Below are 13,994 nucleotides of genomic sequence, written 5' to 3' on the forward strand. Positions count from 1 at the left end.
GCCATGTAGCTTTTTTTAAGGGAGCCGGATCTCTCCTAGCCTCCCACCCCCCTTTGCCTGGGGACAGTTGTGGTGTTCCCAGGGGCAGCAAGGCTGAGCAGTACCCGGAAGCATCTACGTGCTGCATGCAGGCTCTGCATGTGGGAATCTAGGGAGACAATCTGACAGGCGGAACAATGAGGGTCTGTATTGTACAGCACTGGAGCCAGAGTAACCTAGTACTCTATTGAACAGAGGGAAAGAGATGTTATTAAAACAGCAGCATCCCCAGGAGGTAGAATTCCTGCCAAGCCTGCTCATAATGCAATCAGCAAGACCTCCTCAGCTAGAGGATGGGTCATTGTGATAGAGAAGGAAGTAAAAATGAGGGCGTGGGGATTGTGAATCCCAGGGGAACTCCTGCAGGCCAAACATAATCCCTGCTCTTTTCAGCCAGCCAGCCTCCTGCACGTCCCAGGTTCAGATCCCAACAGGGTCAACCCAGAACTTCAACCTTTGCCAAGCAAATAAACGAAGCTCCACACAAGCTCTTTTCAAGCGAGACTTTAAAGGAAGCCCGTGTCTACTCTGCACAAACACTAAAGCACTTATGGCAGCACTCTTAAAAGTTGGGATTTGCACTGTTGTTCTGGATCACCATTTCCTCTTGCTCACCCCAGTTGTACAGGGCACCATATGTCCGCTGGCTACTTTGCACTGGTATTGGCCATCTAGAGCCCTAAAGCTCTTTGCACAAAAGATGCTCATCAAAGATAATTAAAATAATCTTTTATACAAATAGCCAGCCAGTTAAATTTAGGATGCATGGGCAGCAGTCATAACACCCCTTCTGAACCCCTTAACGGGTGTGCATTCCTGGGGCACTGGCCTCGATGCATAAACTGCTCCAGAGAAGGGCCCCTTCACAAGCACACGGTTTTAATCATCACCGCTGCATTTGCAGTAATCTTAACAGCTAAGACAACCGTCCCTCCTTTATCCTCTGGGCACATAGTGCTGTACCAGCCATTATTATATAGCACCATCACCAATCTGTACACAGGAGGTGGACCCCACTGTCACGGCCTGCACACAGAGTCATCTTGTTTGTGCACAAGGAGTCTGTATGAATATGAAGTAGAGAAAATATTTTCTGATCTTACTGACCCAAAATGATAGAGGAAACACAGAGAGCCACAGAAAGTTAATGATAATCTTACAGGCTGCTTGGGACCTGCCACAGAAGAGCAGCCATTAAAGCAAACATTGTGTCCAAGCCTAGCCCAGAGAAGTTTATTTCTAGTAATTGTGCTGTCAGTGACACGCCGACAGCTGTGCTCTGAACAGCCTGTATACAATGCACTGCAGCACTGGGCTGAGAAAATAACTGGTTCAGTGTCCTGCTCTCGCTGAGTTAGGAAAGAGCACCCCCTGCTAGTGAGATGCCTGACTCAAAAGCACATTTGCCTCCAGACTCTGGAGTGCCTAGAGAAAGGCTGCAGCTTCAAGCTTTGAAAAGTATCTGTAAAAAAGTCTCTCTGCAAGTCATAACACTGCAGCGTGTGGGCGGTTTGTTTAATAGATGATCTGACCATCATGTCAGAATAGTGCTGCTGGAGAAGCTGCATCTGCTCTCAGCAACTAGGAAATACACAGGCAAGGCACACAAAAGATCTTGCTTGCTGCTGTTCTCCTTCTAGTACTTTGGTTGGTATTTTATAGTGAATGTTTAGTTACACACACACACACCCACCCACCCACCCCGAGGACTCTATAATAATGCTCTCCCTTCATCTAACATCCTTCATCCAACACTTTACAAACTTTCACTAAGCCTTTAATAAATTGCCTACCTTACAGAATGGGAAACCAAGGCACAGATAAGTTAGATGACTTGCCCTCCCTGAATCCTGGCCGCCTTCCCTTGCTCTAACCATTAGACAATATTCCTTCTTTGGAGCTGGGAACAGAACCAAGGAGACCTGACTTCCCATTTCTCTGCTCTAACCCGCCGGACAACTCGTCACATCAAGGAAATCAGCAAGGGGGCCTGGTTCCATTTCACCTCTCCCCCTTGGTCAGCCAGCGGGCCAACTCACCAGCCAGTGCATCAAGCCCACTCAGTAGCCCCACAATTTTAGTCCCTTTACTTCAGGGCTGGAGTTTTATTTCTTCCGAATAAAAGTTTAAGCTAAATTGCATCTCTCAACCACACCCTTTCCTCTGACCCAGGGTCTCCTGCAGGCACCGATCTCCTCACACCCCAGCCCAGCTACCTGACCACAAAGGAGAGCTTCTTTATCTCCTTATCTCCCTGCCCTCAGATCCAGGCCGCTGGGATAAAGGGTAGCCTGAGCCACTCAGCTTCTACCATGTGACCCCAGGACTCATTCCCTTCCACTGGGGAGGCAGCTGAACCCCCAAATCTCTCAATGAGCCGGCTCGCCCTGTGACCCTCCCTTCAGCACACAGCTTTGCTCCAGCCCCTCTCGAACATTCAGCACTCCCTGCTTCATTGCTTTGCTACAGCGTGTTCCCCAAAACGCATGTCCACAACGTGCTTATTCACCTCCGTCTCGGCAACAGGGTCGAACTCAGCAATGGTGAATGACCCTCTGACCCAGTGTCATTCACACATGACACAGCTTGTTTTGCGGACGAGTTGAAGCCTATAAAAGGGAGCCCTGATGAAGGAAAAAATGAGGCCATGTCTGCTCTGCGCATTACAGGGACATATTTTCCAAGGACATTTTCCCAAGAGCAATTCGTCAAGGGGGAGCCAGTGCGTCCTGATGGAAGGAGCATTGAAAGGGCACGGGCCTGCTGGAGTCTGCAGCAGTGCCCACAGGAAAGCCTGGTGCTGCATTGCTACAGGATAACGTGCCAGCTCTGCAGAGGTAGGACCTGGGATGAACTGTATCCATTTAAAACACACACAGACAATTCTATCCACCAATTTGTTTAGGAATCAAAGGGATTCTTGAGTTGTGTCCCTTTTTTCCTCCTTTGTTCTGCATTTTCTCCTCCCCTTTTTATGAAACAGCAATTTTCAATCGTACTATTCTGGGGGGGGAGGGGGAGGGAAATTAAATCAAATCATCACGAAGAAGAGAGAGGAGCCTGGAATTCCAGCTCTGCGAAGGACAACCTTAGCAGTTGACTGCGGAGAAGGCAAGGCGAGCATGAAAAGAGACATTGATTTCTGAAATGATTAAGATGCTGCTGTGGGGAGGTGTCTCAGAGCTTCAATCCTTTCCATCAGTACTGACTCTGCGAATGGCAGGGGAGGGGAGGAGACCTGGCTTTGGAAAAAATCCTGCCAGTATTTTTAAGCATCCACTGTCAGCAATATGCGCTGAACAAGAATTGCCTTTCCAAAAGGGATTTAAAACATCTGTGACTGACCGGGGAAGCAACATCTCTCCTGTGTGGCTGAGCTGTCCCATAGGTTTTCAATAGTCGATTTGGATTTATCAACTTACACGTTTTGTTGAATCCTAATGTATTAGGCTGTCATCTCTGTTCAGCATGTCTGTGAGAGGCTCATGCGTGGCCCTATTTACGGTTAGACATCAGTCCGGGGGACATCAAAGGGCTATCAGGATGTGGCTATCATTCTCCCCCACCTTGGCCAGTGCAGCACTGTTCCTTTACTCCACATTTTCTCATACTATGGGGCCAAATCTGGACCCCGTTCTGACCCATACTTACTGCCCCATCAACATATAGAGTCAGAAACTGAGGCATAAGGCACCAGGGTAGAATTCCCCAAGCGCAGAAACAGCATAAGGCAGCTGTAAGGGCCCTATGCTGCCCTCCCATGCAAGCCTTGGCGTAGAGGCATGTTAGAGGGAGTCCTGGGGGCAGAAGGGGAAGTACTTCTAACACTTAGTGCTACAGAGAACCCCGTCTGCAATATAGCCCATGGGCAGCTCTGGGGTGGCTGTTGTAATACTAATTTTACCCCAGGATCATTTTGGCCCCTGCAACAACCCAGAATCCAGGCAGCATGAACTCATACTCGTCACCCATCCTCCTGCATGATGCAGCACAGAAGCTAGCCCTTTGTCAAGTCAGAAAGTTTCCCCTCCTTCCATTCGGAGACTATTCCATAGTCTAGTCGAATACGTATTTCAGATGGTACAGTGTTCTGCTGGAAGAGGTCATGGACTGCCATCAAGCAGGTCTTCGATCTGTAGGCAATCACAGGCCTGGTTAAAGCTGATACATATGCTGTGCATCATTCTTTCAGGCTGAATGGAAGGAGCAATTAAATGCACCTTTATGTAGTGATAGCTGCAAACATGAGGAAGCCACCACCCAAAACAATGGGTCTTAGGATAAGTCTAATAAGAAGTTAAGCCATGTTGACTGAGAAGTTTCCCTGGGGCTGACTGTAAAATGCAGGCACTAGGGGATTGGTTGGCTGCAATAGGTATCTGTATGTAACAGAGGCAGAAACCCAGCAAAGCAGTGGTGAGCGTGGCCTTCAGAGGGAGGGAGAGACAGAGATGCTTTTGGGCACTGTACTTGATGGAAGAGCAGACTTGGATTTATGAGTAAGGAAACAGCCTGCTGCTCTTCGTTTCTACTGTGTTCAGGGAAACAGGACTTTACATACACTCTTTTTAAATGAGCAGGATTGCACTAAAGAAATACCTGACTTGTATAATCCGTTTCTCCTCCTAATAAAAACAATTTACCCCCAAACATTGACAAACTACTGGGCCCAAAAGGGGCAACGGCATAAACTGCTATGTTTTGCCTCCCCATCCCCAAATGATGCCATTTCTTTTTCCGCTCCTCCCTTCTCCCGCCCCCCGTCCAACGCCTTTTCGTTTTGTTTAATGGAAAGAAAAATCTCACTAGCATATTATAATGTATTTAATTTTTCAAGTGATGGCATTTAACCAAGGAGGGGGCTGGTTCCAGGCAGTTCTCAGGGGAACAGAGAACACAGAGCTGGTTTGGGCATCAGCGCTGGAATTCTCTTATTCAGTAGATGACAAGTCTACAGATTTCATTTTAAAATTCAACTACACAATCTTGATTCGCTGGACTTGAATGAGTCTGAGACACAATAAAAGCCTAATTTACTAAGCAACCATATACTATGATGATGGCTTCTACCGAAACGCATAGAATAAATCAATAGATCAGTGGAGATTTTCCTCAAGCAGCATAGAGCTGATTCCAGGAATTACAGCCTATGTTTTCAAAGACTAGTGATTTTGGGAGCCTGACTTAACACCTTAAAAAGGGCTTGATTTTCAGAAGGAGGGTGGCTCAGCACTTTCTGAAACCCTGGCCCTTTTAAAATGGCTCAGGCTAGGTAGGCAAAAATTGAGAGAGTCTAAATGAATACTCATTCCAAAAATTCGGACCTACTCTCTTCGAACTCTTGTAAATTTAGACCTACTGTCTTTGTAAGAACCATGCCATTGAAATACAAATCACCAAACAGAGAATAAACAAAAGTAGAATGAATGGCAGCTTTTGGCCAAAAAAAGATTTTATTATTCAAAAATATATATTTGTTTTTTAAAAATAAATTTCCATCAATTCCCAAACATTTTATGGTTCATTATTAGCAGGAAAATAACTCTTTACAGCTTGATTCATAAAAGTTAAACCATGTGAAAAATGGCCTGTTTCCAGTGTTAGATTTTTGTAAATACGTATAAACGGTCACATCATTGCTTTGCATGAACACTGTTAAGAAATAGTTCTTCCTTTTAAAAAAAGCGCCGTGACAATACAAATAATTGGTGGTATGATAAAATGACTGCAAAAAGTCACTCAATGGGCTCCTCTTGACAAGGATGTTTAACACACATTCTCTCAGCAACACAACTGCACACAGCATTCCTAGCTCACTATTCACTCAAAATAAAAATCTATCAACTGTTTCTAATAATAGCTTTCCCAAAATGTAACTAGCGCTCTGATTCCATGGTCTAGAATGAAGTAGATCTTTACCACACTGTCTTTTTCAGTGTCAGACTTATTTTAGAGTTTCACGTTCCCTCCCCCACATCCTGCTCCCCAAATCTCTTGCTGGTAAACTTTGGAGGTTTAAAAATATTTATTCCCACTCTGTTATTTTCCATTTGGCAAACACGAACAAAGTATTAAAGAGTTTAAAACAGATGCTTCTGAAAAAGATATCGCTCTGAGAAATACATCAAAAGATCTTCAGTGAAGAATAAAACACAGATATATTCCAAAGCACAATTACTAACTAAGGATACACTTATGTACAAAGTTTCTATTAGAATTTTATAAAGGGAAACCTGAGGTTTTATTCACAATTTTGGGGTGCCCAACCTAAGATATCGTAAGGGGTCCTGATTTTCAGAAATAGCTGAGCACCCAACTTCTGAGAAATCATGCCTCTTTGAGGTGTCAAGTGGAGCACCTCAAAACCACTAGTCATTTTAGAAAATTTCAGCCAGATTATTCAAAAAAGAACCAAGGAAACACCCCACCCCAACCCACTCCTGCAATGTCACAACCCCTTCTCATCTGGAAAGAAATTCTGCTGATAGCCATTACGTTTATTCTCCTGGAGTTCCCCCCCCCCAATTTTTTTTTTTTTAAACATTAAACCTGTTACACCACACACGCCATTTGAATGAAGCTGAAGGCAACACGGCTAATATTGTTTAGTAAAGAAAAATGAAGCTTTGAATTTTCAGCCATCCAAGGCCTAAAACCTCCTCCTTTACACAGCTGCTTCAGCCACAGGGCACATTTTGGAATTAGCAGTGTTTGTTAGTGACCTGGCACTCCAAGCCAGCCAAGAGCAGGCAGAATTGTGTTTTTCTAGGTCTGTGACAATGGGCTAGCAGCACCACCCTGAGCACTGACAATGTTGTAGACAAGGAAAGGCCACAGGCTCAGCTGGAAGCAATTAACCACTTTTCTATTAGGAGATTAAGAGAGCCTGGGGGGGTAGTTACCAGGCAATTGCAATAACTGGCAGTAATGGGAGGATCAGGAAGGGGGGAACTCAGATGTATGGAAAGCCCCACATGCAGTATACCTGTATCCTCTGTTTGGTTTGGGACTAAGGGATCAAGGAAGCAGGCCAGGAAGTGAGGCACAGCGGGTAGCTAAGGGAGCATCACATGACAAGGTCCTATTGTAGGGGGATTTTGATGGTAGTAGGCAGTCTGTGTTAATGCTTTCAGAAGCTGGAGGATTTTCTGTCTGGAGAAAACAATGTAGCTGATGATATGAGACACAGAATGGAGACGAGGAAAACCACAAACATTTTCTAATGCTGCGCTCAGACCCCCTGCACCCAGCCGCTGGCCTGCAGGACCACCCCAAATCCCCCAGCGGCCACCCAGGCAAGGCCTGGCATAGCAGGCCCAACAGTGGGTGTCTAGCTCCCCCCGCCCCCCCGCTTCCTCCACCGACGACCCACAGCCCCAAAGTTGCAGGAGGCATGCCTGGCCTATCGCCCCTCCTAAAAGCAGCCAACAGGTTTCCCCATTACACAGTGCTTTACGCTTACCCTTTGCTTTGAGGCCAATAGGTAGGCCCGCCTGCCATAATAATCCAGAGAGGAGGTAATTCCAACCCACGGTCATCTCTGACTAGACAGCCTTTGTCTCCTCTGGGGATTTCAGCCAATGATGTAGCTACACCAGTGCAACCTCCCTAATGTAGCCAAGTAAAGCTCCTTGCACCAGAGCAATTTATCCCAGCTTGGTCAGAGGCACCTGTGCACACTGCACCTTGGTCTTTCCTTGCACTGGTGCAGTGACCTCCATGGCAGAAATCAAAGCAGCCCTAACTGAGGAAAGGCTTCAGCTCTGAATTTCACTGAGATCAGAACACATCTCCCACCCCACCTTACTGCTCTATCTCAGTCTGCCCTAGGTCTGAATATAAGGGATTGGTTCTCAAGAGCTTCCCCATTTTATTTGTATCCACACCATTAAAAGAGGATTGCGTGCTACAATAAAAGCCATTCAGAATGACCAGGAGTGGGAACACAGGTGCACAGGAACTGCCAGACTGAATGACACCCATGTCCCCCCCCCCGTCTCGGACAACGGCCAGCATCCGATGCTTTGGAGGAGGGTGCAAGGGACCTGCACAAATGTGGGATAATCTGACCCCCCACATTACATCTCATCCCAATCTCTAGTAGTCTGAGGTTGGCTCGACTCTGCAGAAGAGGGGTTTTACATCCCTTCCAAGGCTTTTTTGGTATTAATTCAGCTAACACTGGATAGTCTTGTTAGCCATATGCCTTCCCTCTTTGAAACATCTTGACAACCCACCCACCACACCCGCAACAAATATATATTCTCAGAATTCCAAATCAGCTTACAGTGAAGTCCAACTCTGAAAAACAGGGTGAAATGTCCTGCAGCCCTGTTATACTCTGAATCCTAGCTGCTGATTTTAATGACCCATATGGTTTTCCAAATTTGTTACTCCTGCTAGCCCCTCAGCCATGAGAGAGAACCCAATTCCTTCCCATCTTATGCATCATCAACATGGCTAGCTGTCTGACTGTGCCCTGACTGCCCTCTTCCACCAATCTCCATGGAGTTCAGTGGGGTGGAAGTCAGGCAGAATCTGGTCCCAATATCCACCTCCCAGACCCCCAGCATTTCACACCTGTGTCGGTCACGAGGGCTGGCTCCTGAGACTCTCGGGAGCATGACGGGAGCAGCCTCCCGTGGTTTCAGGGCAAACACTGTGATGCTTGGAAAACACACACCATTTATCACCACTTGGTTTGCTTGGTCATGGCGCCACCTTGTGTCAGACTCCAGCTTTTACACTGAACTGCAGTCGCACCCGTCACTGACTGAGAACATCCACCTGGATTCCGACAAGACTGGACCACTGGACAACTAATTCTTTCACTCGCTGCAAACATCAGAGAGTCAGCAGCCAGCAATTCACCCTTCCCAAAAGGGGGCTCCTAAAAATCCCTCTGAAAACAGTCACTTACTTCCCTTCTCCAGTTCTGCCGGTCAAGGATGTGGCATTGCTAGGTGCGGATCACACACCAGCAGATCTGGATTTGCCAGGAACTGGTACAATGTCCCTATTCTGGGTTCCTACGACTCTGTTTTGTACTCCTGGCCGTGCAATGCTTGGGTGGATTTACCTCCGCCCCCCCGCCGCCTTCCCTCCCCCGGCCCGATCACAGAGCAGCTCAACATCTCCCAGTGTAGTCGGCAGAATCCGGGTTTCCTTATCTAAAAAAAGAAACTTCCTCCTGCACTCCACAGTAAATAGCCCACTAAAGCAGGCCATAGCGTCACTAGAGTATATGGGGCGAAGGCTTATATAAAGGACAATCTGTACATGGGCAAGGTGGAATTTAGGCAGTGGGGGAAAGAGGGTTCTAAAGATTCTTCTGCCCTTTACTAAATAGGACTGCACCCCCCACTTTTGTGCAGTTGGTCTACGCTCTTCTGATCCCCTCCAATGTTTTCAAAGGATGTGTCCTCCCTACAAGGTGACAGCAACATGTGGATTGGCTGGAAAACACCCAGGAGACAAAAAACTCCCTCCCCTTACCCAACAGCACCCCAGTGCTCGGGAGTAACAGCCCCAGTCGCTGCAGTATCCTTGCTGTGAGTGCTGGGGTGGCGGGATCATTACTGCTGAAGACAGTAGTACTGTATACAGCTGCCTCGTGGGGAGAGGTCACAAGCTGCTGAACAATGCCACACTTGCCCACGCGGGCGGAGGAGGGCTCTTCCCGGGAACTATAACACAAACGCGCCTCAGGATATTTAAGGAAACTCAATTCCATCTTCAGCTAACTCTGCCCCCCACCCCTGATCCTCTGACAAGGGAAGCTTCATCCAGCGGTAACGTCATGCCGCAGACAAATGACATCTCCAGAATAACTGGCGCTGAGCTGCAATGCTCTCAGCCCAATCCCCATAATCCTGACAGCCTAAACATCCCTTGCCTTTTGCATCCCCCTGTGGTGCTGGCTCCCCACTTAGGAAGAACAGCAGTTGCTACTGATGACTACACCTGTACACCAGGGCAATTTCTAAAGCCTCAGACCGGCACTCAGCACACAGCTCAGTGCCAGGGAGGAGGCGGTGTCGGTCACACAAGGGATAGTCTCTGGGTGTCTGCAGTTTCCAGGGCTGCATAAACACACCCCTGTAGGGCAGGGGACTGATTTTTTTCTTTTTTGGGGGCCGGGAGGGGAAGGGAGGAAATCAATAACAGGACCAATGCAATTGACAAAGGTTAATATGAGACGAATCCCGTGGATGGCATAAGGCAAGCAGGCAGGGTCTAGAAAACTCCAGTGCCCAATGACTGCACCCAATCACGGCCACCCCCCTTGCCAAGTTCGCAAGAGCTAGTGACTGCTCACCAGCACCCCAAGGGGCTGATCTAGACTACAGCCCTATCCCTTTCTCAGCATTAACAGTCTCATGCCTCAGGGTGGATACTACAGTTACACATGGCTAGACCCTGGTTCAGCAAAGCATGCCCTTAAGTCCCATTGATCAGCAAATTCTTTGGGGCTTTGCTGAATCAGGGCCAGGGCCACACATCAGTCGCCCTTACAATGAAGCAGGGCCTCAGACCTGCCAATACGGGAGAGCTCTAAAACAGGAACTGCACCAGAACACGTTAGACTAGGAGAGCTCCGTAAAGAAGAGAGTGGGAAAATGCTCAGCATTTTGCTGAAGTAAAGGATGGCACATACAGGACTACAGCACAATTGGGATGGAACTGGAACTGAGCCTCTGGCCACCGTGAAAATGACTGTCAGCCCGTCTAATCTGAGGTGAACATTATCAGTCAGTAACACTCCGCTTCTCTCTGCTCTGCTCCTCTGAGAATCCTGAAGAGCTCTGCAGGCAATTAATCAGAGTTGTCTCAGATGGCTTCTGCGAGGTAGGTAGGTATTATTAACCCCATGTTGTGTGGGGGAAACTGAGGCACAGAGCAGCGACGTGACCTGCCCAAGGTCACAGAAGCAGTCAGGGGCAGAGTCAGGAATACAACGCTGATCTCCAAGCACTGAGCTGCCCCCCTTTCTAGACTCAGATGACAGAGTCGTTACAGCCAACGGATCTTCACAAAAGTTAGAGAAACTGTTCAGAGCAGGAGCTGTTATTGTAAACACAGGAGCCTGTGTGCAGAGTTGGAAAATCCAGGCTCCAAGGGGCAACGGGACAGGTGTGAGGGGAGAATAAACCAAGAAATCATCCAAGCAAAGCATCATAATCCATGTACCACACCAGCTGGCCAGAGCTGGGGTTGACCCCTGAAATAGGCCACTTTCTGGGCTCCTGCCCCACTCTACTGATCTGGGTTGTGATTTCGTGCTTCCTCTTCCCCATCACCAGCACAGCCACCTGCCTGGCTTTGTTGATGAGAGGCAGGCTGAGGCTCATCCTCTGGTGGGGTTTGACGGGGCTCTCCGTCAGCACCACCGTCTTGGCCCCTTCGAGGCCACTGGATGAATGCGGGAAGAGCGAGGCCGTGTGCCCGTCGGAGCCCAGCCCCAGCAGCACAAAGTCCAAGCTGGCGTTGGTCACTAGCGCTGCAATTTCCTTGGCGTACAGTTCTGGCCCCTGGTCCTCCTCCACACACAGCCGTCGGTTCAGGTGCACCAGCATGGGGTGGATGTTGAGGTAGGGTACCCGGACATGTTGGAGGAGGTGGTCGTGCAAGCTGCGAAAGTTGGACTCTGGATCGGCAAGCGGCACGCAGCGCTCGTCCACCAGCCACAAGTGGGTGCGTCTCCATGGGAAGCTGTAGTGGTGTGTCGCAAGCCGCTGGAACAGGACTATGGGGCTCGAGCCGCCCGACAGGGCCAGGTGGAACTCACCGCAGCGTGTCACAGCCTTGGCCGCCGCCCTCTCAATGTCCAATGCCAACTGGGTGATCAGCTCCTCTGGCCAAGCCGAAACCAAGGGGCTTTGCCGAAACTTGGCCTGGATGGTTCTGTAGGCACTTGGCGTTCGCCTATCGGTGTGCAGCAGTTCCACCGGCTCCTCCAGCGTGAAGGACAGCTCCCTGCCCACCATTTCAAAGTCCAAGAGGTGCTGGTTCTCCAGGCCCCCCGGGTACAGGCGCGGGACCTGCTGGGTTAAGCTGTCCAGCAGCGGGGTCCAGAACTCCCAAGACGCCAGCAGGTTCTCAGTGGTGATGAAGGAGTCCTTCCTGCCGTGAAAGATGCTGGAGATGAGGACGGAGTAAGCCTCTCTCTCCTTCACGGGGCTGTACACATAATAATCCGACAGCGGGAGCCCAAAGAGGTGCAGCTGTTGGTGATCCACCATCTCCTTCCAGCTGCCTTCTGGCATGATGGGCTTAAAGAGGTTCCGGCTGATCAGCACGGCAGGACAGCTCAGCTCCCCGTGCCCGATGTGGAAGATGATCTGCTTGGCTCCACACTGGCTCTTCCCCATCTCCCTCAGGCTCTCGCGCTGGGTGCAGTAGGCCCGGTTCTTGAAGAGGACGCGGACGTAGCCTACCCGCTCGTCCAGAGCTTTGCCAGAGGTGAGGAGGAAGGGGACTCCCTCCCAGCGCAGGCTGTCTAGCTCAATCAACACACCTGAAATGACAGGGGAACCTCAGGCCCGAGCCCAAGCACTGTTCTCTTGCATGGGTCCCAAGAATCCTGGCATCCGGAGCCTCCCTGGCGCCACAATCAGCCCTCCCCATCACCCTGCCAGGTCTCTGCTCTCCCGGTCCCCAAGGATTTGCCTTGCTCCCTCCCGATTAGCCCACCGCGTTCCTCAACTTGCCTAGCTACCGCTTAGGACAGCAGCTTCTCTGGATGAGCCATCACGTCACTCTCTAGCCAAGAATCAAAACACTGAGCACGTGCAGTGTGGCCAGAGATGGCCTTGTGATGAACTGAGATCCACCAACCCCAGAGAAACCCCCCTTCTTGCCTTTTGGAGACATGGAATGGCCCATCCCCATACAGTGAAGGGAGGGAGCTAATCCACTATAGAATCAATTCCTAAATATAACTCAGACATTTATACTAATAATTCCACCTGTGGCTTCATGGCCCAACAGATCCTTATAGGTCCCTGGGAGGCTGGACAGTTTGAAAACCTTTGGGCTCTTTCGGTCCCACAGGGACAGAGGCCCTAGAAATAAACAAGGCAGCTACTGTCCCCGTGTTGCAGCCATGGAAGCAGAGACAGACGTTAAGTGATTGGCTCATGGAGACGGCGCTGGGATTAGAATTTGGCCGCTCCCTGTCGCCTAGTCCCATATTCTGACCACACCCCACCTGCCTCAGCCTTTATGCCCTATGAGGTCATCAGCTTGGGTCTTGCCCCACCTGCAAAGGTTGGCGTCGTGCTGACGTAGTCCTGGGCCTTCTGCAGCTCCTCCCGCACCTGGCTGGCATAGGTCTGGTACTGACCCAGCACCGCGCTGGTGCTCTCCAGGCCCTGCAACGACTTGAAGGTCTGCAGCTTGCGACGGAGAACCTCTTCGGTGCTGCTGATGTTGGCCGGTAGCTCCATGGCGAGATACAGCAGGACCTCGGTGAGGTGGTTCTGGAGGACGTCACGGATGACGCCGTACTGCTCATAGAAGCTGGTGCGGCCTGAGCGCGACGAGGGGGCGAGAGACAAGCAGTCAGAGCAGCAGGAAAAAGAAACCCCCCAGCAGCCCCCAGCTTGTGAAAGGAGCTTGAATATTGGTGCCCAAGGGAATGAAGGGACAGAGCCATCTCTAGCCCCAGAATGGGTACAAGGCCAGCTGCCTCTGCGGGCACCTCAGAAATGCATTTCAGCCCCGCAAACCCCTTCGCCCACTGCAGCGGGGCCTCCCAGGAGAAGCTGCCGCAGCTGATAAACAATTCCCAGGAGATCAGCTGCCCTCACTGGAGCAGCAAGAGGGACCTCCGCTGGAGAAAGGAAGGGGAGAGTGGGGGCTGGGTGAGCAGAAGGGCTGAGAGGAGGCAGCAAATCCGGTCTTTCCTCAGGCACCAAAGGAGAATTAAACCAATAAGCCAACCCTAATTACAG

The 13,994-nt window shown here is 49.7% G+C and overlaps 1 protein-coding gene across 6 annotated transcripts in view; it reads right to left on the reverse strand.

Annotated features, from left to right (window-relative positions):
* Positions 1-5,473: 5,473 nt before the first annotated feature.
* Positions 5,474-13,994, reverse strand: part of H6PD (hexose-6-phosphate dehydrogenase/glucose 1-dehydrogenase) — a 28,748-nt gene continuing 20,227 nt past the window's right edge. For all 6 annotated transcript variants that reach the window (XM_038376994.2, XM_043499809.1, XM_043499810.1 and 3 more), the window contains 2 exons: positions 13,301-13,570; positions 5,474-12,556 (listed from right to left, as the gene is read on the reverse strand). In XM_038376994.2, coding sequence (XP_038232922.1) covers positions 11,199-12,556; positions 13,301-13,570 — 1,628 coding nt within the window. In that variant the 3' untranslated portion in view covers positions 5,474-11,198. The remainder of the gene's footprint in view (positions 12,557-13,300; positions 13,571-13,994) is intronic.

The sequence above is a fragment of the Dermochelys coriacea genome, chromosome 18 (genome assembly GCF_009764565.3).
Source record: "Dermochelys coriacea isolate rDerCor1 chromosome 18, rDerCor1.pri.v4, whole genome shotgun sequence".
Lineage (NCBI taxonomy): Eukaryota > Metazoa > Chordata > Testudines > Dermochelyidae > Dermochelys > Dermochelys coriacea.